General features: G+C 44.9%; 1 protein-coding gene across 1 annotated transcript in view; it reads left to right on the top strand.

Annotated features, from left to right (window-relative positions):
* Nuggc (nuclear GTPase, germinal center associated) overlaps nucleotides 1-23,633 on the top strand; it is a 43,226-nt gene that overhangs the window by 8,952 nt on the left and 10,641 nt on the right. Inside the window, exons 6-12 of the mRNA XM_059273064.1 lie at nucleotides 776-985; nucleotides 4,830-5,005; nucleotides 6,261-6,279; nucleotides 6,871-6,960; nucleotides 16,404-16,509; nucleotides 17,494-17,627; nucleotides 22,401-22,565. Of these exons, the coding sequence (XP_059129047.1) occupies nucleotides 776-985; nucleotides 4,830-5,005; nucleotides 6,261-6,279; nucleotides 6,871-6,960; nucleotides 16,404-16,509; nucleotides 17,494-17,627; nucleotides 22,401-22,565 (900 nt within the window). The remainder of the gene's footprint in view (nucleotides 1-775; nucleotides 986-4,829; nucleotides 5,006-6,260; nucleotides 6,280-6,870; nucleotides 6,961-16,403; nucleotides 16,510-17,493; nucleotides 17,628-22,400; nucleotides 22,566-23,633) is intronic.

The raw sequence follows: 23,633 nt of genomic DNA, 5'->3' as shown, positions 1-23,633 counted from the left end.
GAAGCAAATGGAATCTGGGAGATAAATTTAGTATCCTGTAACTTTTCTGGAGTCCTCTTCCAGCAGACTTGGGCTACATCATCTGTGAGTTAGGAAGCTTTCTTATATTCCGAACTGCCTTGAAGTCACGGTGCAGCCAAAGATGGTCTTGAACTTGGTTATTCTGTCTCCGTCTCCTAAGGGCTAGGATTACAAGCGGGCACCACTGTGCTCAGTTTATGCCATGCTGTGACCACACTCAGGGCTTTACGCTTGCTAGGTAAGCACTCTAGCAACTGAGCCGCATTCCCAGCCCCACCGAGCTCTAAATATTTATTTATTTGTTTGTTTGTTTATCTATCTATCTATCTATTTATTTATTTATTTTATTTGTGTGTGTGTGAGAGAGAGAGAGACAGAGACAGACAGACAGACAGACAGACAGACAGACAGGGAGAGAGAGAGGGATTCCTTAAAGCTGGAGTTATAGGCAGCTCTGAGCTGCCCAGTATGGATGCTGGGATCTAAACTCTGGGCTTCATAACTGAGCATCAAGTGCTCTTATCCACTAAGCCACCTCTCCAGCCCCGACTACGTTAAGGAGCTTGAATTTGCTGGTCTCCAGAGTCTTCACAGGCTCACAGGTCCTTGAAGAGACCATTCCATGCTTCCGATGTCTGTTGTCTGAGGACTTCTCACCATCCCTCAGCATTCCTTCAATGGCTCTGCATCACAGCCAAGCCAGGATAAAGAGCCATCGGCATGGTTGGTATGTGCGCCTGTCCTTCCTCTTCAGGCAGGAGAGCTATCTGTCAAGCTGGACCCTTACATCCGCACTCAGAGGAGAGACTGGGATGGAGAATCAGCTGAAACACAAATCTGGCCCTTGATCAAATACGTGGAAGTGATTCTTCCCAAATCTGCACTGATTCCAGAAGGGGTAGTCCTGGTGGACATTCCAGGCACAGGCGACTTCAACAGCAAGAGGGATGAGATGTGGAAAAAGGTGATTCTGTCTCACGGGGCTTATCTTTCTTGCTTCTGCTCCCCAGTCCCTTCAGACAAACAAGTTGGGATTTTGTGTGCTTGCTGACATTAAATTCTTACACTTTTCTGTGTTCTGGTGATGAACAGGGCAGGGGTTGTATGTGGATGGCCGCAGAAGTGGGGAAGAAGGGATTGCAGGGCGTGTGTAGCTGGGACAAGAGTGTATGATGTGTGAGGAACAGAGAGGCCTAAAGGGAAGCAGAGGAGAGGGACAAGGCGGCCATGAACACAAAGGAGGCTGCTCAGTTACTTTTCTGTTGCTGTAATAGAGTGTCCCAACCAAAAGCAACTTAGGGGAGTAAAGGATTTGTTTTGTTGGCTACGGTTCCAGAGGGGATACAGTCCACAATGACGGAGAAAGCGTGGTGGCAGGAAAGCATGGTGGCAGGAGCATGGGGCCTGTGTGACAGTCAGGAAGCAGACCGACCACATTTCCTCCTCACACAGGACAGACAGATATACATATGGATATGTGAGGCCAGAGAGAGAGAGAGAGAGAGAGAGAGAGAGAGAGAGAGAGAGAGAGAGAGAGACACCAATGAGACCAGAAGGTGGGGCTGAGCTATCAGAAAGGTTCTATAACTTCTCCCAACCAGCGCCACCTCCTGGGAACCAAGTGTTCGAGCACATGAGCCTGTGGGAGGCATTTCCCATCCAAACCACAGCAGAGGCCAAGGCCGCAAGGCACAGAAGTCAGTCACTGAAGAACCAAGAGTCTGCATCTGTATGGGCAGAGTGGGGAAGGATGATGCTCCCTGGGGACAGAGGGAAGGTCATGGGGTGTGTGGAGGAGGGAAAAGGCAGAAAGGAAGCCTGGAGCTGTCTGCACTGGTCCTGCTGCTGCTGAGTTTGGCTTTCCGAGAAACCGGAAGGAAAAGGAAAACTAGGCCATTGTCTAAAGAAAGAGAAGGTGTGGTGGGAACGCAGGACCCCAGCTAGATGGGGACAGGGATGGATGAGCAGTGTCATCATTGACTGTTAGTAGCGGAGCAACTATTACGAAGAACTTTTACAGCTCTGTCAGTGTATACTAAGTGAATGGAGAGCCGGACTCTACAGCTGAAGCTGCTGGAAAGTTCAGAGAAACAGAGTAACTTGTCCAAGGCCAGCTAGTGACAGGAATTCAGTGAGAATCAGGTTTCTTAACTGACCCACGGGACTCTATCCTCCCCCGCCCTGTCCTTTTTATCTGTCCTTTAGGACGCGGTAGTCCAAGTCCTTTGTTGTGGTCAGTGGCTCAGGACTGGTCATGTGAGCTTTGGTTTCTCCCAGGCCTTAGCCCTGAAACCTTGGCCGGCTAGTTTCAGGCCAAGCAGAGAGACAACTGAAGAGGGGCTGGCTCTTCCCCCAGGTGGGACATGGCTGCAGCTAGTTTGGACAGACCAGGCAGCTTATCAAAGCCAGTAGATGTGGCCTGGATCATGCTCTGAGGAGGCTGGCTAGAGGGGCAGGCTGGTTCCCAGAGCGCTCTGCCTGGCCTTGCTCCCCTGCATTCCTGAGGTTTTTTTTTTTTTTTTTTTTTTTTTTTTTTTTGGACAGCCTCTCACAGGAAGCCACTAAAGGCACCCTCTTCCCAGCAAGAGCAGACTGTAAGGACAAGGCTCATTGCCACCAACTCTGCCGTCCCTACAAAGGTGACGGTAAATTTAGATGTCCTTGCTCTTCCACCTAGATGTCCTTGTGGGATGTCGGGCATTGTCACCTAACCCTTGGATGCTCATTTTCATCTTTGGGAGGGATGAGGGTGGGATTGGCAGCATGCCACCCCATCCCTCCTCTGAGATCCGGTTGAGTTTGTTTTAAATTTGTTTTTTTCTGTGTCCACAACTGGAATGACACCAGATCCCGATCGTTAGGAGCTTAGTGTGGGGCCTGACATTTGAGCACGACAACTTTGTAAGATTGCTGTCATTTCCCCTCATAGTGCATGTTTGTTGAGCACCTGTAGCTTGCTCAGACACGAAGAAGAAAGGATGGAAGAGGCCCTGTCCTCAAGGGGCTCCCAGCCTACGGCCTACAGTCTTCCATACCAAAGAACACACGATATCCACAGTGGACACTGAAGGGTCCCAAGCATCTACAAGTTGACTCTAGTTTGGGAATCAGGATGGGAAGGCAGCAAGCATTTTTCTATTGGTGTCTAGATGGGGGTCCATTCCAAAGATGAGGGTCAGGGTCCAGATGTGTGTGGCTCAGGTGGCTCCTTTACTTCTCGGGACCTGGTTTCTTCTCTTTAGAGGGCTTTGTCTAACTCACGGCACATATTCTTTAGACCATGATCCATGGAACCAAAGACTTGGGGTCAGAGAGAGGTGGGGAGGCAAAAGCAAATGGTGTCACCAGATCTCCCACTCCCAATGCAATCAGAGCAGTGCCATGTTTAAAATGAAGCACCCTGGACCCTTCAAAGGCATTTGCCATGAGCTAGAGTCTGAGTAAGGGGAAATTGCTGGGGCCGCCTTTTCACACAAGGGATGCCTTAGAGCAGTGGGGAAACTGGTCTGCCCACAAGTTCTGCCACTCATCAGCTGTGTGGCCTTAGGGAAAACTAATTTGAAATTCACTGTTATTAACTCAAGGTCTCTGGACCTTGTAACATTTGGGACCAGATAATACTTTGTTATAGGAAGGTCTCTTGGGCATTGTAAGGTTTTTAGCCTGTAGATGTCAGCATCCCAAGCTGTAACAATTGAAAATATCTTCAAAGGGCTGGAGGGATGGTTCAGTGGCTAAGAGCACTTCCTGCTGTGCTTGCAAAGGACCCGATTCAGTTGTCAGGATCCATGTCATTGGCTTACAACTGCTTGTAAGTCCAGCTCCAGAGCATCAGGCACTCTCTTCTTGTCTCTGTGGGCACCCATATCCACAACACACACACACACACACACACACACACACACACACACACACACACTCATGCAAATGAAAATATTATTTAAAAAATATCTTCAGATATTTCCAGGTACCCTCTGGGGTATAGAATCTCTACTAGTTAGTACAGTTTGTATGAATCAGAATAATGAAAATAATAATTCTCAAGTCACAAAACAGTCATACCTTTATGCGCAATGTACTATATTGAAAAACTGAGAATCAACTTGATTTCTGAGTCAGGTCAGCATTTCACATATACAGAGATAAGACAGACAGTACAGTAAGAATCATGTCACAGGACCATGCATAACTGTCACACCAAGATTTAAGAAAGCAGTGTCGTTGCTACTGACATTATATTCATTGGCTTTTGAAATATGAATTATAGGGCATCTAGCTTCTTGCTAGTTGACCAAAGGTAGTTTTGAAGATCCCTCCTCTAGAGGGTGAGTCAGATGCCACCTGCGACTGATAGGTCTGGGCCAGAGCACTGATTTTTAGAACTCTATCAATCATTCTGCAGGAAGCTGGGAGTTCTAGTGGGTCAAGTGCTTGAGGTTCTGTGGATTCTAAGATGCAAGGCACAGAGAACCCCTTCCCTCTAGGTAGCAGAACTGCCCTGAACAGTCTGAGAAAAGCTGTGTAGTTGGGAGGTGAGGTGTGTAAGATGTCTAGGAGAGGTGGTCTGCTCATCTGTGGCAATCCAGTTCAGAGCCTTGAAAGACAAATGGAGGCCAAGCTAAGTGTGTAGCTAGTGTACACATGAGGGCCCACGAGCCACTTCCTTGGCTGGTGCAGAGAGTGGAGTAGGAGTCCTGAGTGAGGGGCAGGAGTGAAGAAGGCAGAGTGAAAGATCCATCACTGAAATGCAGTCTCTGTAACTGAGATCCCATCCACGTTCTGACCCTTGCTGTGGGCATGTCCTGCAGACCATTGATAAGTGTTCTGTGATCTGGGTGATCAGCGATGTAGAGCGAGTGTCCGGAGGAAAGGCCCATGAGGACCTTCTGAATGAGAGCATCAAAGCCTGCCAGCGTGGCTTCTGCAGGGACATCGCCCTGGTGGTCACCAAGACAGACAAACTCCACTTACGGGAATATCTCAGGTATTGTACTGAGCTTGCAAGGCTGTGGGTTGTCCAGCCCTGGACTTTCTTTCCTGGGTCCTGGCTATGAAAATGACAATATAACTTCATCTCAGGCTTCACCAAGTACCTGTTGATGAGAGAGAAGTCTATGTGACTTGCTGAGATGTCAAGATGCCTGGGTGGGTTGGCCCAAGAGTCTGAGCTATGTGACACTCTTAGAGCACTTGTTCTGTGCTCAGTCACTGTTCTCTATGAAACTCTGAGGTGTCACTCATATGCACAATATGGTAAGCGTGCATCCTGTCCCCAGGGACATGGAAATGTAGGTTTCCTGCCACCAGGAGGAACATACCATATCAAGCCTGGTGTAACTTTCAAGTGTCAGGTTTTACTTCAGTCTTGTATACTTAAGATTTTTTAACTCAAAACTTGAGAATTTGGCCCAAAGGTTTTAGAATACCAATCTAATGACTAAGAACGAAAGGTGTGTATTAGAGATCACGAGTTGGAGAGCTTGGTGGAAATTAATAGGTGCCTTTGTTTCCATGTGACTCTTTCTCCCAATAACTAGGGAGAGGTGGGCCTTGCCTTCCATATTGGGATACCTTTGAGAGTGAAAAATGCACCATCAGAACAAATACAAACAGACTGTGCCGATCACACAGCATGAGGTCACAAGATACAATGTCAATGTCATTGGGTCATCGGCAATTCTCTGCAGTCTCTGAAGCTTCTCACCTGTCCCCTCCACATCCCTCCCAGGCTCACTAAAACTCAAGCCTGACTGTTTTCTCCAGAACTTCTTTTTCTCTAATGGTCTAGGTCAGAATTCTAGCTTCGTTCCTCATCCCTACCCTTTGTCCTGCCCTGCTCCCTGCCACAGCCCAAGCAGTGCCAACGCTGAAACGGGGCATCATTAAATCCACCAGGCACTGAGGAGTGCCTCATTTCGGAGGCCACTGTCTAAAGGAGGGTTAAGCTGGAGAGGGACAAGTGCCATGGGGACTCCAACTGAGAGGGCCACCCTCTGCCTACGACAGGGAATGAATTTACAGGACATTGCTTACCATTGAGAAACAAAGGCCCTCTTTCCAAGATACTGGAAGAGGATCAGGAGGGGAGGTGGAGGGAGGGTTGAGTCAAAAAGAGCTTATACAAAGGGCAGGGGCATGTCTGTCTGTCTGTGCTGCTTTCAGGCAAAGCTGGAAATTTGTGAGGACACAAAGTAAGTTTAGTCATTGTGACATTTTTTTTTCCCCTTATTTCATTTCAGGGAAAGAAAGATGGGAAATGTAAGTATGGACCAGTCATTTAAAAACAGACTTATTTTTGTTATTAATTATGTATACGTGTGTGCGTGCATGCGCGCGCATGTGCTGTATAAGTGCAGAAGCCTGTGGAGGCTGGAAGAGGGCGTCTGATCCCTGGAGCTGAATTACAAGCAGTTGAGGTCCACAGAAGTAGATGCTTGGAACCACACTCGGGTCATCTGAAAGAGCAACAGGTGCTCTCCACCCCTGAGCCATCTCTTCAGCATCTGGACCAGTAATTTTGTTGTTATTGTTTTGGTTTTTATCGAGACAGGGTTTCTCTGTGTAACAGTCCTGGCTGTCCTGGAACTCACAGAGATCCGCCTATCTCTGCCTCTCTGCTGGGATTAAAGGTGTGTGCCACCCCCCAGCCTCAGTGTGTGCCACCCCCCAGCCTCAGCCTGGACCAGTACTTTTTAAATAATGCCTTTTGTGATTGGTAGTACATTATCCTAGCATGTGAGTACTTGAGTTTCTGGGCCAAATGAAAGCAGCTAAAATAACGTGCTCTGACCGCCTCACCACTGCTGATAACCTTAGCCTCTGGCTGCTGTATTTTCTTTCCTAATCCAGCAAGCTATTCAGAGTCAAAGAGAGGCCGTTTTGCAAAGAAATGAAATAATCAAACTACAAAGGAATAGAATTCTCAAGGAGAAGTTGAAGGTGAGTTTGCGGTTTTGCTGCGCGTTTTTCTGCTTCTCCGTCCCCAGATACTGAGAAACAGATGTGCACTTGGTCCTCTGTGGTAGCAAGGTTGAGAGCTTTGGAGTAGACAAGTTAGACTTAAGTTAGTCCTGCTGCTTGATGAGCTCTGTGACCTTAGGCATGTTATAGTAACTCTTGGTGCCTCTACTTTCTCATCTGTAGAATGGGGAGCTAGTGCTGTGTCTGTCGTAATTACTGAGTGACTAAATGAGGACAGTGTCCCCTGGGAAAGTCAGGGTGACTAAGTACAGTGTGTGGGTGCTTCCCAGGGGGTGCTGTATGGGAGCAAGTGTCCAAGTCCCATCGGCAGTAGGAGGAGATAATACTAGGGAAAGGTTCAGGGGAAATTCCCAGCTTCTTAGGAATAACTGAAAAATAAAAAATAGTCTAGGCTGGGAAGATGGCTCAGTCATAAAACGTTGCTTTGCAAGATGAGTTTGAATCCCAATAGCCATATAAAAGCTGATGTGGCTGCAGGCAGCTGTGGGCTGTAACCTCAGTTTTGTGGGCCAAGACAGGCAGATCCCAGGGGCTTGCCGGTCAGCTAGTCTAGCTGAGACAATAATCTCCAGGTTCAGTGAGAGACCCTGCCTTAAAAAAAAAAGGGTGAAGAGCAATAGAGAAGAAAGTCCATGTTAACTTCCAGACTCAATATATGTATGTGCTGGTGAGTGCACTCACTCATCTGTTTAATTACTTTTTCTTGGCTTTCTTTGATTTCTTACAATTTTTTGTTTGTTTTTTCTTCCATTTCTTTAAGGGAATTTTTTTTATTTCCTCTTTAAGGGAGTTTTTTATTTCCTCTTTAATGGAGTTTTTCATTTCCTCTTTAAGGGAATTTTTTATTTCCTCTTTAATGGAGTTTTTCATTTCCTCTTCAAGGGAATTTTTTTTATTTCTTCTTTAAGGGAATTTTTTATTTCTTCTTTAAGGGCTTCTATCATCTTCTTAAAGTCATTTTTAGGATTGATTTCTTCTGCCTTGGTATGTTCAGGTCTTGCAGGTGTAGAATCGCTAGGTTCTGATGTTGTCATATAGGTCTTTATGTTGTTGCCTGTATTTTTGCACTGGCGTCTACTCATCTCTTCCTCTGCTCGGTGCAGGCAGTGTCTGTGTCTGAAGGTGCCTCTCTGGTTCTAATTTTTAGTCTTGGTTCACTAGGAGTTCTTGGTTAAATTGGTGCTGTTGGGCTCTGCTTCTTCGAGAGCAGCTTCGAACCATGAGTTTTATTGGAGTTATTTACAGGAATATGGGTGAGGGGTTACTTACAGGAGCAGAAATGACCCAAAGACAGCTGTGTCACCAAAACCTGGCGCACTCTCATGTACATGTGTATACCCCCCACACACACATACACACGAGAGAGACAGAGACAGAGAGGGAGATGAACCAATAATCTTTAGGACAGGGTACATGGAGCAGCGGCAAGAATACAATGGCAACAGATGGCCATGTTTGACAAATTACACAGAAAGGCTGGAGGTGCGATAATTATCCTGTGGGGACCTTAGTGTTTTCTTCTATTATTTTTACTACTTTATCGAAAGTAGTGCAAACATAAACTTATCCTGGTAGTCGGCTTCTGTCCAGTTTAGTCAATAGCTTTGTGTGTCTTGACTTCCATAACATGGAAGCAGAAAATGCATGTTGTGCCGCATAGAATCAGAGACACCAAAGCTTATGTCGCCAGCTCTGGATGATCAGGCCTCCTGTATGAGCTGAAGTCTTCCACTGAACAATTGGATGCCAGTTTCCATGAGGCGATAACTCAGCAGAGCTGTTCTTAATCTGTTGAATTGTTCCTGTTGGCATGAAAGAAACATGCATTTTATGAGGTCTTAATCAGATTATCTCAGGAACTGGAAAGGCTCAATTCACAACATGTTTATTGCTAATAAACTTGGCAAATTGATTTGCATGAGTTGGGATCTGGGCAGCAGTGTGCCAGTGTACAGGGTTGCTGTGGTTCTTGGTGTTGAAATGGAAGCTCTTTTGAATTTGCAACCCATGCAGATCCCCACTGATGGCTAAGTGATGGACTAGTTCTCCAGCCACTTTGAACCTTCATTTGTAAAACTTTCATTTGTATTATACGCCTTTGGAGCAGATTTCATTTTACTCCTTGAAAATATGAGGCCAAAGTTGAATAAGGTAGTCATTTTTATAGCTACGGGCCAATAGATTTTTCAGTTATAGAAATCAGAATTAGAAAAAAGTTAGGCAAAAGTCTCCAGAGAAGATGAGATGAAGACTTAGGAATGAGTGTGTCAGGAGGTGAGAGAAGTGAGAAGGGGCTGGGGAGAAGAGAGCTGGGAAAGAAGGACACACAACATGGCAGAGAAGGTTTTAAGGACAAAAAAAAAATGCTGGGGGACAGGTTAGAAGGTCCCCATGAGCATTCTTCGGTGGAAAGACTGTGAGAAACAGGACTGCAGTACATCCACCAGCTCTTTGTTCAAACTGGGCTACCAAGAGGAGGGGAGGGGAGGGGAGGGATGTTCTGTCTCTCTCTGTCTCTCTGTCTCTGTCTCTGTCTCTGTCTCTGTCTCTGTCTCTGTCTCTCTGTCTCTCTGTCTCTCTCTCTCTCTCTCTCTCTCTCTCTCTCTCTCTCACACACACACACACACACACACACACACACACACACTATTGTGCTCACACCTCTCTCCTGTTTGAAGCAGCACTTTCCTTGAGTACTAGAGGGAAAGGGGAGAATGGGTACTTTGTAAGATAATTCAGTTCCTTTCTTCCCCTCTCTGACCCTTCTGAGACTTAGAACATGTCTTGGTCTAACTGGGCTGCTGTGGTGAAAACACCACTAGAAACAACAGGCATATATTTCTCACAGGTCTGGAGGCTGGAAATGCCAAGGTCAAGGGAATGTCATATGTGGTGGCTGGGGAGTGTTCACTTCCTGCGTCACAGTGTGATGGCCATTTTCTCCCTGTGTCCTGATGTGATGGGAAGGGCGTGGGCGGTCTGAAATATCTTTTATAAGGGTACCAATCCTACTCACAAGGGCTCCACCCTCATTATTTAATCACCTCATAGTCATTGTACCTCCTAAGACCATCACGCTGGGGAGTCGGATTTCAACTTACGGCTTCCCTTTTTCACTAATACTAAATTTATACTTCAATTTTCTGTCTCCGGGCCTTTCTTTGTAAACAAAAAAGTCTTTTTAGTACTAAACGTTGATACAATCTTAAAGACATTTAAAGGACTTTTTGTTGTTATTTAATTTTTTATATCCCAACCAGAGTTTCCCATTCATCTTCTCCCAGTTCCTCCCTCTCAGCTCCCCCATACCACATCCACTCCTCCTCCTCTTTTTCTCTTCAGATACAGTGGGCCTCCCATGGGTATCAGTCAGCCATGGTATACCAAGTTTCGGTGAGACTAGGCACCTCCTCTTCTATTAAGGATGGATAAGGCAATCCAGTAGGAGGACCAGACCCCCAAAGTAGGCAATAGTGTTAGAGACAGCCCCTGATCTCACTGTTAGAAGTCTCACATGAAAACCAAGTTACACAGTTGCTAACATATATGCAGAAGGCCTGTGTCAGTACCATGCAGGCTCCCTGGTTGTCCGTTCAGTCTCTGTGAGGCCCTATGAGGCCAGGTTAGTTAGTTCTGTGGGTTTTCTTGTGGTGTCCTTGACCCTTCTGGCTCCTATAATCCTTACCTCCCTTTCTTCCATAGGACTCTCCAGGCTCCGCCTAATGTTTGGCTGTGGGTCTCTGCATCTGTTTCTATCAGTTGCTGGATGAAGCCTTTCTGATGACTATTGGGCTAGGCACCAATCTATGAGTATAGCAGAATATCATTAGGAATCATTTCATTAACTCTTTTTTTTTTTTTTTTTTTTTTTTTGCCAGTCCTGTTTGGTTTTATCCTAGGTCTCTGGGGTCTCTCGCCTCTGGGTCCTATCCCTCAGAGGTGAGCTGCCTCTCAGGGTATGGGTCTCCAGCTAGGCTAGTCATTGGTTTTCAATCCCACAATTTCTATACCATCTTTACACCAGCACATCTTGTAGGCACGACAAATTGTAGGTCAAAAAGTTTGTGGCTGGGTTGGTGTCCCAGTTCCTTCATTGGAAAGTCTTTACTAGTTTCAGGAGATGGCCTGTTCAGGCTCTATATCCCCTATTGCTTGAAGTGTTAGCTAGGGTCACCCTCTTAGATGCCTGGGAGTTTCCATTGCTCTGGGTTTCTAGCTCATCCCAGAGATGCCTCCAGATTCCGGTTGTCTTTCCCAGTACTCTCTCCCTCTATCCTCCATCCCTCTTAAAGCCCCTCCCCCCACCCACTGGCTATGTTCATTCTATTTCCCATTCACGGTGGGATTCATGAGTCCCCCTCCCCTTCAGCCCTCCTTGTTACTTAGCTTCTCTGAGTCTTTGGATTGTAGCATGGTTCTCTTTTACTTTATGGCTAATATCCATTTATGAGTGAGTACCACGTTTGTCTTTCTGGGTCTGGGTTACCTCACTCAGGATGATCTTTTCTAGTTCCATCCATTTGCCTGCAAATTTCCTGATGTCATTGTTTTTAACAGCTGAGTAATGCTCCATTACGTATATGTACCACATTTTCTTTATCCATTCTTCAGTTGATGGACATCTAGGTTGTTTACAGTTTCTAGCTATTATGAATAAAGATACTATGAACATAGTTGAGCAAGTGTCCTTGTGGTATGATCGAGTGTCCTTTGGATCTATGCCCAGGAGTGATATAGCTGGGTCTTGAGCTAAATTGTTTCCTAATTTTCTGAGAAACCACCGTATTGATTTCCACAGTGACTGTACAAGTTTGCACTCCCACCAGCAATGGAGGAGTGTTCCCCTTGCTCCACATCCTCTCCAGGATCTTAGCCATTTTTTGATCTTAGCCATTCTGACAGGTGTAAGATGGAATCTCAGAGTTGTTTTAATTTGAATATCCCTGATGCCTAAGGATGTTGAACATTTCTTCAAGTACTTCTTGTTCATTTGAGAGTTCTCTGTTAAGAAGTCTGTTTAGATCTGTATCCCATTTTTAATTGGATTACTTGGTATTTTGATGTCTGGTTTCTTGAGTTCTTTATATATTTTGGAGATCAGCTGTCTGTCAGATGTGGGATTGATGAAGATCTTTTCTTATTTTGTAGGCTGCCGTTTTGTCCTATTGACAGTGTCCTTTGCCTTACAGAAGCTTTTCAGTTTTCATTGCTGATCTTAGTGCGTTTGTGATTGGTGTTCCATTTAGGATGTTGTCTCCTATGTCAATGTGGTCAAGGCTATTCCTCACTTTCTCTTCTTTTTTTCCATTTTTTTTTGTGGTTTTTTTTTTTTTTTTTTTTGAGACAGGGTTTCTCTGTGTAGCTTTGCGCCTTTCCTAGAACTCACTTGGTAGTCCAGGCTGGCCTCGAACTCACAGAGATCCACCTGGCTCTGCCTCCTGAGTGCTGGGATTAAAGGCGTGCGCCACCACCGCCCGGCCCTCACTTTCTCTTCTATCAGGTTCAGTGTATCTGGTTTTATGTTGAGTTCTTTGATTCACTTGGACTTGAATTTCATACAGCGTGATAGACACAGATCTATTTACATTCCTCTACATCTCAACATCCAGTTAGACGAGCACCATTTGTTGAAGATGCTTTCTTTTTTTCCATTGTATAGTTTTGGCTTCTTTGTCAAAAATCAAGTGTCCATAGGTGTGTGGATTTACTTCTGGGTCTTCAATTCTATTTCATTGATCAATGTGTCTGTTTTTATGCCAATACCATGTGGTTTTTATTACTATAGCTCTGTGGTTCAGCTTGAAATCAGGGATGGTGATACCTCCAAAAGTTCTTTTATTCTACAAGACTGTTTTAGCTATCCTGTTGTTTTTTTTTTTTTCATATGAAGTTGAATATTGTTCCTTCAAGATCTATAAATAATTGTTATGGAGTTTTGATGGGGATTGCATTGAATCTGTAGATTGCTTTTGGTAAGACGACCAGTTTTACTATGCTAATTCTACTGATCCATGAGCATGGGAGATCTTTCCATCTTCTGATATCTTTTCTGATTTTCTTCAAAGACTTGAAGTTCTTGCCATACAGGTCTTTCACTTGCTTGGTTAGAGTTACACCAAGATCTTTTATGTTATTTGTGGCTATTATGAAGAGTGTTGTTTCCCTGATTTCTTTCACGGACTGTTTATTGTTTGTATATAAGAGGGCTACTGTTGTTTTTTTTTTAAGTTAATTTTGTATCTAGCCACTCTGATGAAGGTATTTATCAGCTGTAGGAGTTCCCTGGTAGAACTTTTGGGGTCACTTATGTATGCTACTATATCATCTGCAATTAGTGATACTTTGACGTCTTCCTTTCCAATTTGTATCCCCTTGGTCTCCTTTAGTTGTCTTACTGCTCTAGCTAGAACTTCAAGTACTATATTGAATAGAGATGGAGAGAGGAGACAGCCTTGTTTTGCTCCTGATTTTAGTGGAATCCCTTTAAGTTTCTCTCCATTTAATTTGATGTTGGCTATCGGCTTGCTGTATATTGCCTTTATTATGTTTAGGTATGTTCCCTGTATTCTTGATCTCTCTCAGACCTTTATCATGAAGGGGTGCTGGATTTGTCAAAGGCTTTTTCAGCATCTAATGAGATGATCATATGTTTTTTTTTCTTTCAGTTTGTTTACATGGTGAATTATTACATTGACAGATTTTCGTATGTTGAACCATCCCTGCATCTCTGGGATGAAATGCACTTGATCATGGTGGATGATCTTTTTGATGTGTTCTTGCATTTGGTTTGTGAATATTTTATTACATATTCTTACATCTATGTTCATGAGGGAAATTAGTCTGTTGTTCTCTTTCTTTGTGGAATCTTTGTGCAGTTTGGATATCAGGGTGACTGTGGCCTCATAAAATGAATTTGGCAACATTCCTTCTGTTTCTATTTTGTGGAGTAATTTGAGGAGTATTGGTACTAGCTTTTCTTTGAAGATCTGGTAGAATTTTGCTCTAAAACCATCTGGCCCTGGGCTTTGTTGTTGTTGTTGGGAGACTTAATGACTGCTTCTATTTCCTTGGGGGTTATGGGTCTACTTAAACTGTTTATCTGATCTTGATTTAACTTTGGTACATGGTATCTATTGAGAAAATTGTCCATTTCTTTTAGATTTTCCAAGTTTGTGGAGTACAGGTTTCTGAAGTATAACCTGTTGATCCTCTGGATTTCCTCAGTGTCTGTTGTTATGTCCTCCTTTGTTTCTGATTTTGTTAATTTGGAAATTCTCTCTCTGCCTTTTAGTTAGTTTGGATAATGGTTTATCTATCTTGTTGATTTTCTCAAAGAACCAATTCTTTGTCTCATTGATTCTTTGTATTGTTCTCATTTCTATTTTATTGATTCAGCCCTGAGTTTGATTATTTCCTGCCATCTACTCCTCTTGGGTGTGTCTGCTTCTTTTTGTTCTAGAGCTTTCAGGTGTGCTGTTAAGTCACTGGTATGAGAGTTCTCTAATTTCTTTCTTTCTTTCTTTCTTTCTTTCTTTCTTTCTTTTTTTTTTAAAGATTTATTTATTATGTATACAGCATGTATGACTGCTGGCCAGAAGAGGGCACCAGATCTCATTACAGATGGTTGTGAGCCACCATGTGGTTGCTGAGAATTGAACTCAGGACCTCTGGAAGAACAGTCAGTGCTCTTAACCTCTGAGCCATCTCTCCAGTCCCCAAGAGTTCTCTAATTTCTTTATGCAGGCACTTAGTGCTGTGAATTTTCCTCTTAGCACTGCTCTTAATTAGAGCAGTACCAGTAAAATACTTATAAATCAACTTTAAGAACACATCAAAAAAGCCATCCACCAAGACTAAGTTACTTCATCCCAGAGACGCAGGCATGGTTCACATGTGTAAATCAGTATTTTAAGTCACCACCTCAGAGACTCCAGAACAGAAACCACATGATCCCACTAGATGCAGAAAAGGTCTTTAAAATCCAACATCTCCTAATGATAAAATCCCAGAGAATCTAGGGATATAGGTATAGATCTCAACATTAAAAATAAATTACTTCATATTGAAATGAGGATGATTATTCAGTAAGAAACTTTCATGGATCTGGGATCTAGGAGGAGTTAGGAGTTGTGGGTAAATGTGATCAAAATATATTGTATGGCCAGGCCTGGTGGTGCAGGCCTTTGATCCCAGCACTCTGGAGGCAGAGGTAGATAGATGCGGATCTCTTTGAGTTCGAGGCCAGCCTGATCTACAAAGGGAGTTCCAGGACAGCCAGGGCTATGACTTTAGAGAAACCCTGTCTTGAAAAACAAACAAACCCAACACATTGTATGAAATTGTCAAAGACTTTATGAAAAATTGTTTCAAAAGGAAACTTTAACTTTTAAAGGACATGAAGTAAGTTTTGTTTTTATAGGATATTTCTTTGCCTGGTCTTGTGCTGGGAAATGTTTAAAAACCAGCTGTTTAGAACAAAATGAAACAAAACAGTAGCGCCTCACCCTCCTGATTTGCACTGGGTGCCCACTCCTGTGCTGTAAACACCCCCAACATTGCCAGGCTACCTGCCAGTGCCACTCAGACAGAGGTGGGAAGCCACATGACCAACCAGCGCTCAGAAGCGGGAATACATTGGTTTCAGCTTACCTCTGCCAACAATGCATATTTTGGGGCTTTTAGTGTTTGGTTCTGGGACTTAGCCCAGGGCCTCACACATGCTGAGCACACACTCCACTGCTGAGCCCCACCCCCAGTCCCATATTACTTGGGAATATTTATTTTCCTAAGCAGGATCCTTGTCTGCACGCTTACATTTGAGTCTCTTTTCTCTGTGCATTTACTGCTATCATTGAAATTTTAACTTCGTAGTTAAGAGAATATTGTTTAGATGTCCGTTTCCTTGTGACTCACTTGGTAAAGCCCTTACTGTGTAAGCAGCAGGACCTGGCTTTGGACCCCCAGAACCCTCATAAAAAGCTGAGTGTGGTGGTGAGTGCCTGAAATCCTGGTGCCAGAAGGAGCCCTGAGGCATGCTGGCAGCCTTTGTCTCTGAATCTGTGAGCTTCCGGTTCAGTGAGAGACTGGGGCTCAAGTAATATCGATAGTAATTGATAGTAATAGTTATCGTAATCACAACTGTAATAGTAATAACAACGTGGAAAGCAATTAAGGAAAATACCTAACATTGACCCCTGATCTCAACATGCATGTGCACACAGTTACACACACACACACACACACACACACACACACACACACACACACGTCTGTTCCCCAAGCATTCTTGCAGAACTGAAAGTCAATAAGCTGAGGTTGCCAGGAGCTCCTCTGGGGCCTCTGTGGTGCTTCTTTCTCCACACTTGACCTCTTCTGCTCTCTACATGTCTCCCTTACTGCAGAGAAAACTGCCAGCTGACTCCAAGGTTCTGGAAGCCTCAGATCTGGTGTACACAGTCAGCGCTCATGAATACTGGCAACAGGCCTTCCTTACTGAGGAAGAAAGTGGTAATTTCTTTTTTTTTTTTTTTTACTTCAACCACTAACATTCGAAAGAATAAGCTTGGCATACTAAGCATCCTGCTCTAGAATTTTCCATGCCACAGGAAAGTTTTATTCCCGCTTATCACAGTTTCTATACCAACTAGCATGTATTATGTGCTGTGTGAATGTATTAGCATGCATTATGTGCTGTGTGTGTGTGTGTGTGTGTGTGTGTGTAATAAATTTTTTTCCTCCTTGCATTGCTGTGTGTCTGAGACCAGAATTCTTCTCGCTTCCAAATTTTACCAGACTTAGTGAGAGTCAAGGCACTGGGCTGTCATTTCCCTAGTGTATGGCTTGTGATTCTTTTTTTTTTTTTTTTTGGGTTTTTCGAGACAGGGTTTCTCTGTGTATCTTTGCACCTTTCCTGGGACTCACTTGGTAGCCCAGGCTGGCCTCGAACTCACAGAAATCCGCCTGCCTCTGTCTCCCGAGTGCTGGGATTAAAGGCGTGCACCACCACCGCCCGGCTTTGGCTTGTGATTCTTTAATTACCCAGCTGTGGGCATCAGACATAGTTCATGAATATGTATTACATGTTTGTCTGTGAGGCGGGGAAAGTGGAAGGCATGGCTCCTTTCTTTGCATCATTTTGAGTCTAAATAAGGAGCCAATAATCATCCATGTGCGAAGATTAAAGGGAAAACCAGACTTAGATGCTGTTGGCCATGAGCACAAAGGAAGACTAGAGAATCCTGAGGCCCATGGGTACCCAAGGGCTCGTGGTGGCTAAACGAGGGTTCAAGTTGGGTCTCAGTCTGAGCCTTTGGGGTGGTGTCCACACAGGTCTTAACAGATGTGTACATAGGTGACTGAATGGTGGTTAAGGTGCAGAAGTGCGACATGTTCCCTAAGCCAGGGGAACTCCTTCATGAACTACCTCTATGGATTCTATTGTTATAAATGCCTGCTCTTTTCAATATTATTTATGCTGCTTGTGAATTCCAGAAATCCCCAAGTTAAGAGAATATATTAGGAAAAGGCTCCTGGACAAGAAGAGGAGGCTGGTGACCAAGTACGTCACTGAAGCCTTTGGGCTGTTGCTCCTCACAGACACTTTCAACTCGGAGGAAAGCCTGCTGGTAAGGAAGACCCCTGAACTGTCTTACACCCTGCCTGAGCAGATCTAAGTCAGGAAGACCCCTCCGTTGTCTTGTACTCCACCTTGGAAACGTGTCGTAGTTAGCTCAGTTGTCAACCTGACACACCTGGGAAGAGGAAACCTCAGCGTGGAACTGCCTCCATCAGACTGGCCTGTTGGCATGTCTGGGGGAACATTTTCTTGGTGTAGGGGGTCCCAGCCTACTATAAGCATTGCCACCCCTAGATAGGTGGGCCTGGGCTGCATGAGAAACATAGCTGAGTGAGCCAGATGGAGCAAGCCAGTGCACAGCATTCTTCCAAGATCTCTGCTGTAGTTCCTGCCTTGGCTCTTCTCCATTGCCATGGACGGTAACCTTTACATAAATAAACCCTTGCCTCCCCTCGCTGGTCATAGTGCTTCTCACAGCAGAAGACAGCAAACTGGAACAGCAGGGCCTCTCCTTTGCCACACCAGGAAATGAAGTTAGGATACTCTCTTCTTTTCCTGTCAAAGGAAGATATAGAGCCTTTAGAGTCTAAGAGGAGAAAATGAGGACGAAAGGATAAAAATCATACCATTGGGGTATAAGAGAATGGAAGAATACTTTACCTGGACAGGTGTATTGAAAGGAACATGTCACAATACTTAGATACTTGGCATTTCTCCTGAGATTTAAACAAGACGGGATGTATTTAAATGATGACTGGGCGACTTGGCTTGTAGACGATCTATCCTTTATTGACTTAGAGACGATACTTGCAGTCTAAACAATGGCTCATCTCTCCGTGGATTCCCTTTGTGTCCTGGTATGCTGTGAGGCCCATGCCCCCATGCCAGGAAAGCAGGAGGGCTTCCGGAGGTTGGAGAGATCGTGAGGATGCAAAGGCAGATAAGAACTCTTGATTCACATCAGATGAAGGCTGCTAGGCGGGCACCCGGGCACACACAGGCACACCAGGGTCACGTAAAGGCAGGTACAGGCCCACATGTAGACTGGCTCACAGGCCACACGGAGGCAGCTGAGTGACAAACACAGGCTGACAAAGGCAAAGGCTTGGGGTCTGACCTCAAGGTCAGAGTCATGCAGAGACACAAAAGAAGAGCTCTGTCCCCAAATAGTTATACAACAGATTATATATCTTTGGGCATCCTCAGACATCCAGGCATCAGCCATTTCGTGCTGACTCTTAGCCCCCTGGATGTCCACGCTTTAGCTGACGCATACAGGATATCCATATCAGTGTCCTGTTGTATAAACCTTAACTGGCCCTTAGGGGCTTCTTTCTCCAACTTGCTTTCAGAATCCCAGTTTCCCAATTACCTTCCTTGTGGCTGTTACAGAATACATAGCAGGAAAAACAACAACAACAAAAAACCCCTAAAAAACCAAACTGAAGGAAGGTCTGTTCTGGCTGGCAGTTCAAGGGCCACCATCTGCCATGGTGGGGGGCCACTTGCAGCTCAGCTTGCTGACATTTTGGCGGCCAAACAGGCGACAGGGAGCTCTGAGTAGAAGGGAGGCTGCCCTATGACCCTTAAGGTCCACCTCTGCAGACCTAGGGCCCTGTGTGTTCCCGCTAGGCCCCATGTCCAAAGGGTTCCACGGCCTTCCCCAGCAAACACACGAGCCTGTGGGGACATGTCTCGTTGGAATGTAACAGGAAGTGCAGTGATACCATGAAAGAAAGGAGACTGGAGAGGGGTGTTCAGCAAAAGCTCAGACATTTATCTTCACGGTCTAGAGTGCAGACCTTTGGAATGTCCAGTTAAAAATTATGTGTTTTGTTACAGAAATGGACAGGTTTCTCTTTGATAGATGACCCTCCCGACTTGGAGACTTAGGGAGCAAAATCAGCCCCTTCACTCAATCACTAACTGCGTTGTTTCTTCCTAAGAGACTGAGTGTTCAGACATCAACCTGACTGTATGTGAAAACAGAACCCAGACTCACACCCTACTGTAAGGTGGCCAGCAAACCGGCCCCCGTCCCTCTGTACCAGTCAGGGAGCCAACATCTGTCTCCGGGTCTGAAGACTCACCAGAGATCAGATGGCTATCTCTAGGCACAAGCCAGGAAGTTGGACAACTTCTGAGACCAACAGCTCCAACTGGCTAGGGCGTGATGACTAGTTTTCCTAGCCTTTAACCAGGCAGAGAAAGCCAATGGTGAATCCTTAACTAACCACACGGGGGCTTCTCCCCCAAACTGAGGTGATAGGAGTTCTGAGCACACAGCCCTTGCTTTTCTCAGCGGCCTGTTGTCTGTTTCCACTCTTGGGTTTGCCCATCAGATCAACTAGTCTGGGAAAGGGAGGGGGCTAAGCAGCTCTTGGAAGAGGTCCTGGGGCTGGTCCTGGCCTGGAGAGAGGAAGGCTGGGTGAGCCTGACCGGTGGCAAGAATAGGCAGAGACAGGGGACCTGACCTCAGTGTGAAAATAAGCAGAACCGCAAGTTGGCCCGAGGCCCGCTTTGAGAGACTGTAAAAGGGGGGATCGAACACAGCTGCTTGTTTATCTCACTTCTTAGGCTTTGTTTTGGTTTAGCTGCATGAGACAAAACAAAACAAAACTCCTGGCATCTGAGGGTTTTTTTTTTTTTCCCCTTTTCCGATTTGACTATTGTCCTCTGAAATGGCTGGGGTTGGGTTTGACCTTCCAATCCCCTGAAAAAATTCTGCGGGGTGAAATCTGCCTTTTTTGCCCAACACAAGATTGCTTTTGGAAGTGCGGATGGAAAATAAATCCAACGCGATGCCGTGTGTGGGCGGCTTGTTTTACACACACAAGGACAGGGTATTTTGGGACCAAACCCGGAAGTGCCTGGCCCTGTTGGATGTTCTTTGCTTACTCAGAGGTGCAGCCTCTGGGGGCTCATCCTTGCCGCCAAACCTAAGCCACACAAGACACAGGGGGCAGAGGCTGATGAGAATGTCACCGAGGGAGGTCTCAGGGAACTGCAGCAGCTTTCCTGAAAATTCCTTGGCCTCCAATATTGGTCTTAATTCTTTGATGGAAAGTTGGAAGACAAGAGTTCTGTCAGTGCCCGTGGATTCCTGAACAAGAAAGAATTCAACCCTACAATGCATGTGCTTCATCACCGTTTTTAAGAGTGTGTTTCTAACCAAAAGTTTAGATTTGGGGGTGGTTAGTGATTTTAAGTGAAGTAATTATTTGTGGGATCAATAAGAAGCTGGTCATGACATTTCAATGTCAAATGAGCCCTGGACTTGTTCATACAAAGTCCCGGCTTTCCCCCTTCTGGTTCTTTATATCTAGTACTTTGCAACAGGGATTTGTTCCAAGAAGTGAGTCCTCACCAACCTTATCATCATGCCAGCCTCACAGTGGGTCTTTTCATGAATACAGATGGATAGCCTCCCACACACCGAGGCCCTGTCTTATCACCCTGTCATGAGGGCACTATCACTGTGTAGTTCATTATTACAGAAAACATGGTCATACAATGCATGCCCGAGTGTTGTTTTCCTCAATCAGCAGCCGCCTTCTGTGAAAACTGGATCCTGCCTTTACTTCTATGATCTTAGAGCTTTGTTCTTCAAAGTTTGGCTGAAGGTTCAGATCAGTTCTGTTGTCGGTTGCTTTTTTTTTTTTTTTTTTTTTTTTTTTACTCTTTTGGCTCTTTTGGGGCCTGCCACCCAGTTCCCAAATAAATCACAATCTTATTATGACGTGTGAATGCCCGGCCTTAGCTTGGCTTGTTTCTTGCCAGCTTTTCTTAAATTATCCCACTTACTTTTTGCCTCTGGACTTTTACCCTTTTCTATTTCTCTATATCTTTCTTTACTTCTTACTCTGTGACTGGCTGTGTAGCTGGGTGGCTGGCCTCTGGTGTCCTCTCTCTTCTTTTCTTGTTCCTAGATCTCCTTCTTCCTCTTATTTATTCTCTCTGCCTACCAGCCCTGCCTATCCTTTCTCCTGCCTTGCTATTGGCCATTCAGCTCTTTATTAGACTAATCAGGTGTTTTGGACAGGCAACGAAACACAGCTTCACAGAGTTAAACAAATGCAACATAAAAGAATGCAACACATCTTTGCATCATTAAACAAATGTTCCACAGCATAAACAAATGTAACACATCTTCAACTAATATTCCACAACACAGTTCACTTAGAGGCTGACTAGGAACACGGAATCTTTGGCCTTCAGATTTTAAAATTGAAGGCACATTGAAGTCTGAGAAACACTACCTCAAAAACTGCTTTGTGTAAAGCCAAAGACCGTTAAATGCTTGTCAATTCAGATGACGTCAAGAAAACTTTTTTCTTTTAAAATATTTTTACATTTTATATTAGTATTTATTAGTCATACATGCTAATGAGTCTCATTATGACATTTCATACATGCATATAATGCATTTTGATCATATCATTAACCTCGATACCCTGTCTTGTCTCGATTCTACTCCTGCTGATGCCCAAAGTTTGTTTTCATAATAATTGAATTGTCGTTTGGTAAAAAGAAGAAAGATTCCTGCAATATGAAGAGAAACCAGAGTACAGACAGTTATTCAGACAGTTACTCCCCTAAATAGCCTGCTGGATTTTACACCCCAAATACGTTGCAATGTGAATTTTTGTTCTGTTTTCCATACTAAGAAACCCAAGATTGTCTGTGCACTGAGGATGCCTTCTGGGGAATAATAAGGATAAAACTACTCTGGGTGAACTGCAAGTTAAAGCTTGTGCTGGTGATGGGTTTCCATGGGAACAGAGCTTCGGAACTCTGATGCTCCTTGTGACCTTGTCCCTAGACTGAACACCTGAACATGGGTGGCCTGCGGCGGTTTGTGGAGGAGAAGATGGAGCTGCTAGAGAAGGCTATTGAGCAGTGCTTTGCTCGCATGGAGCAGCCCCTGCAGGCAGGGGTCCAGGTGGCCAGAGCTTCCTACCGCCGCATCCTCAGGACATGCCTGGTGGTGAGTGGCCTTTTCCAGGGAACACCTGTGCTCTTTAGCAAGGTCACCTTGATCTCCAAATGCCTCTTATACTATCACCTCGCTTTCTAGAAAGAGCTAGAAGAAAGCAAGACTTAGTTTGCTCACACCCATAATCTTGCCACTCTGGGGGATTGCTGTGAGTTCTAGGCTAGCCTGGGTTATGGAGTAAGGTCCCAACTAGTCTGGGGGGACTACAGAGTAAGTCCCTATCTCAAAAACGCCAAATCAAAATCAAACAAGCAAGCAAGCAGACAGCAGTAGAGAAAGGTGAAACTTCTATGTAGGAAACCCTCTACACAGAAGATCGTTCACTTGTGGCTTGTGGGGAAAGTTAAAGCTGCAGTTCAGCAGGATGAGAGCTAGGCTTCAGGGTTTGAGTTTCTTAGCTTGAGAGTCAGTTCCACTAAACATCTGGGCAAGGCACAAACCATTCAGCATGTTAAGCCCATTTAGAGGTTTCTCGACCACCTCTTCCATAGGATGGGGATGCTAGGTGTCTGCCCTAAATATCTCCTGGCATTGATGCCATTATCAGTTATGTTAGACAGAGGAGCACCTTGCTTGGCATAAGTAGTTTTCTGTATCAGTCAGTTGTGTGGGTTTCTCAAAGATGGAGCTGTAAATGCAGGGTAGGATTCTGTACTCGGATCCAGAAGAGTCTGTTAAATCCAGAGAGTCTGTTAAAAGGGTATCAAGGATTTATTAAGATATAAAATGGGGAGAAAATACACTCACGTATACAGAACAAAGTAAACAGTCACCGTGGTCCTCCATTCTACCTCCAGCAGTCCCATCTCCGACCACCACCTGAGAGAGCACATGACTTGACTCCCTCCGCTCTTAAGGGGTCATGTACGTAGACAGAAGGCCACACCCTAGGATTTGTACCCCCAAAGCCATTGGCAGAACAAATTCCCACAACAGAATTCTGAAAGACTAGAGGGTGAAAGAAGAGTTCTGTCATTTTGCTCAGGCAGCCGTGACAAGGTATCACAGCACAGGGGTGTCTTGAGTAACAGGCACAGCTCAGGAAGCTGGCAGGTCAGA

This window comes from Peromyscus eremicus, chromosome 9 (genome assembly GCF_949786415.1).
Source record: "Peromyscus eremicus chromosome 9, PerEre_H2_v1, whole genome shotgun sequence".
Classification (NCBI taxonomy): Eukaryota; Metazoa; Chordata; class Mammalia; order Rodentia; family Cricetidae; genus Peromyscus; species Peromyscus eremicus.
Note: the sequence above shows the minus strand (reverse complement) of the source record. Positions and strands in the feature narration are given on the sequence as shown.